Source organism: Eimeria mitis, genomic scaffold (genome assembly GCF_000499745.2).
Source record: "Eimeria mitis Houghton genomic scaffold, Emh_scaff2517, whole genome shotgun sequence".
NCBI classification, from domain to species: domain Eukaryota; phylum Apicomplexa; class Conoidasida; order Eucoccidiorida; family Eimeriidae; genus Eimeria; species Eimeria mitis.
The window spans coordinates 3,443-3,777 of NW_013570857.1; the positions used below are offsets into that span (position 1 = coordinate 3,443).

The following is a 335-nucleotide window of genomic DNA, read 5'->3' on the forward strand; positions in this document are numbered from 1 at the left end:
TTCCCAGAAATCAATAAACTTTACAGCACGAGCCGCTTTGTTTGTTTGTTTATGCATCTTTCTCCCTGTTGGCTTACCGGTGCTGCTGCTGATGAAATCTACAATGAGGAAATCTTTGGTGAATTTCAAACTCGAGAAACCCGTGGTATTCAGAATTCTCTCTTTCACAGAAATCTTCCAGTTAGGCCCCTGCGGTGCATAGAACTTGTACGCCAGAGCCTGATCCTTTTCTGATGGTTTGCACCCTCCTGGGTCGAGTTTATAGAAAATACGTTTGCCTGACCAGCATAGCAACGGGAATATTCTTCCTCTTATTTTCCCCAGCCAGCCTCTCC

At 45.1% G+C, this 335-nt stretch overlaps 1 protein-coding gene across 1 annotated transcript in view; it reads right to left on the reverse strand.

Annotated features, from left to right (window-relative positions):
* EMH_0055000 (serine/threonine protein phosphatase, putative) overlaps positions 1-335 on the reverse strand; it is a gene marked incomplete at both ends in the record, with an annotated part of 4,147 nt that overhangs the window by 2,278 nt on the left and 1,534 nt on the right. Inside the window, one exon of the mRNA XM_013497179.1 lies at positions 78-278. Within this exon, the coding sequence (XP_013352633.1) occupies positions 78-278 (201 nt within the window). The remainder of the gene's footprint in view (positions 1-77; positions 279-335) is intronic.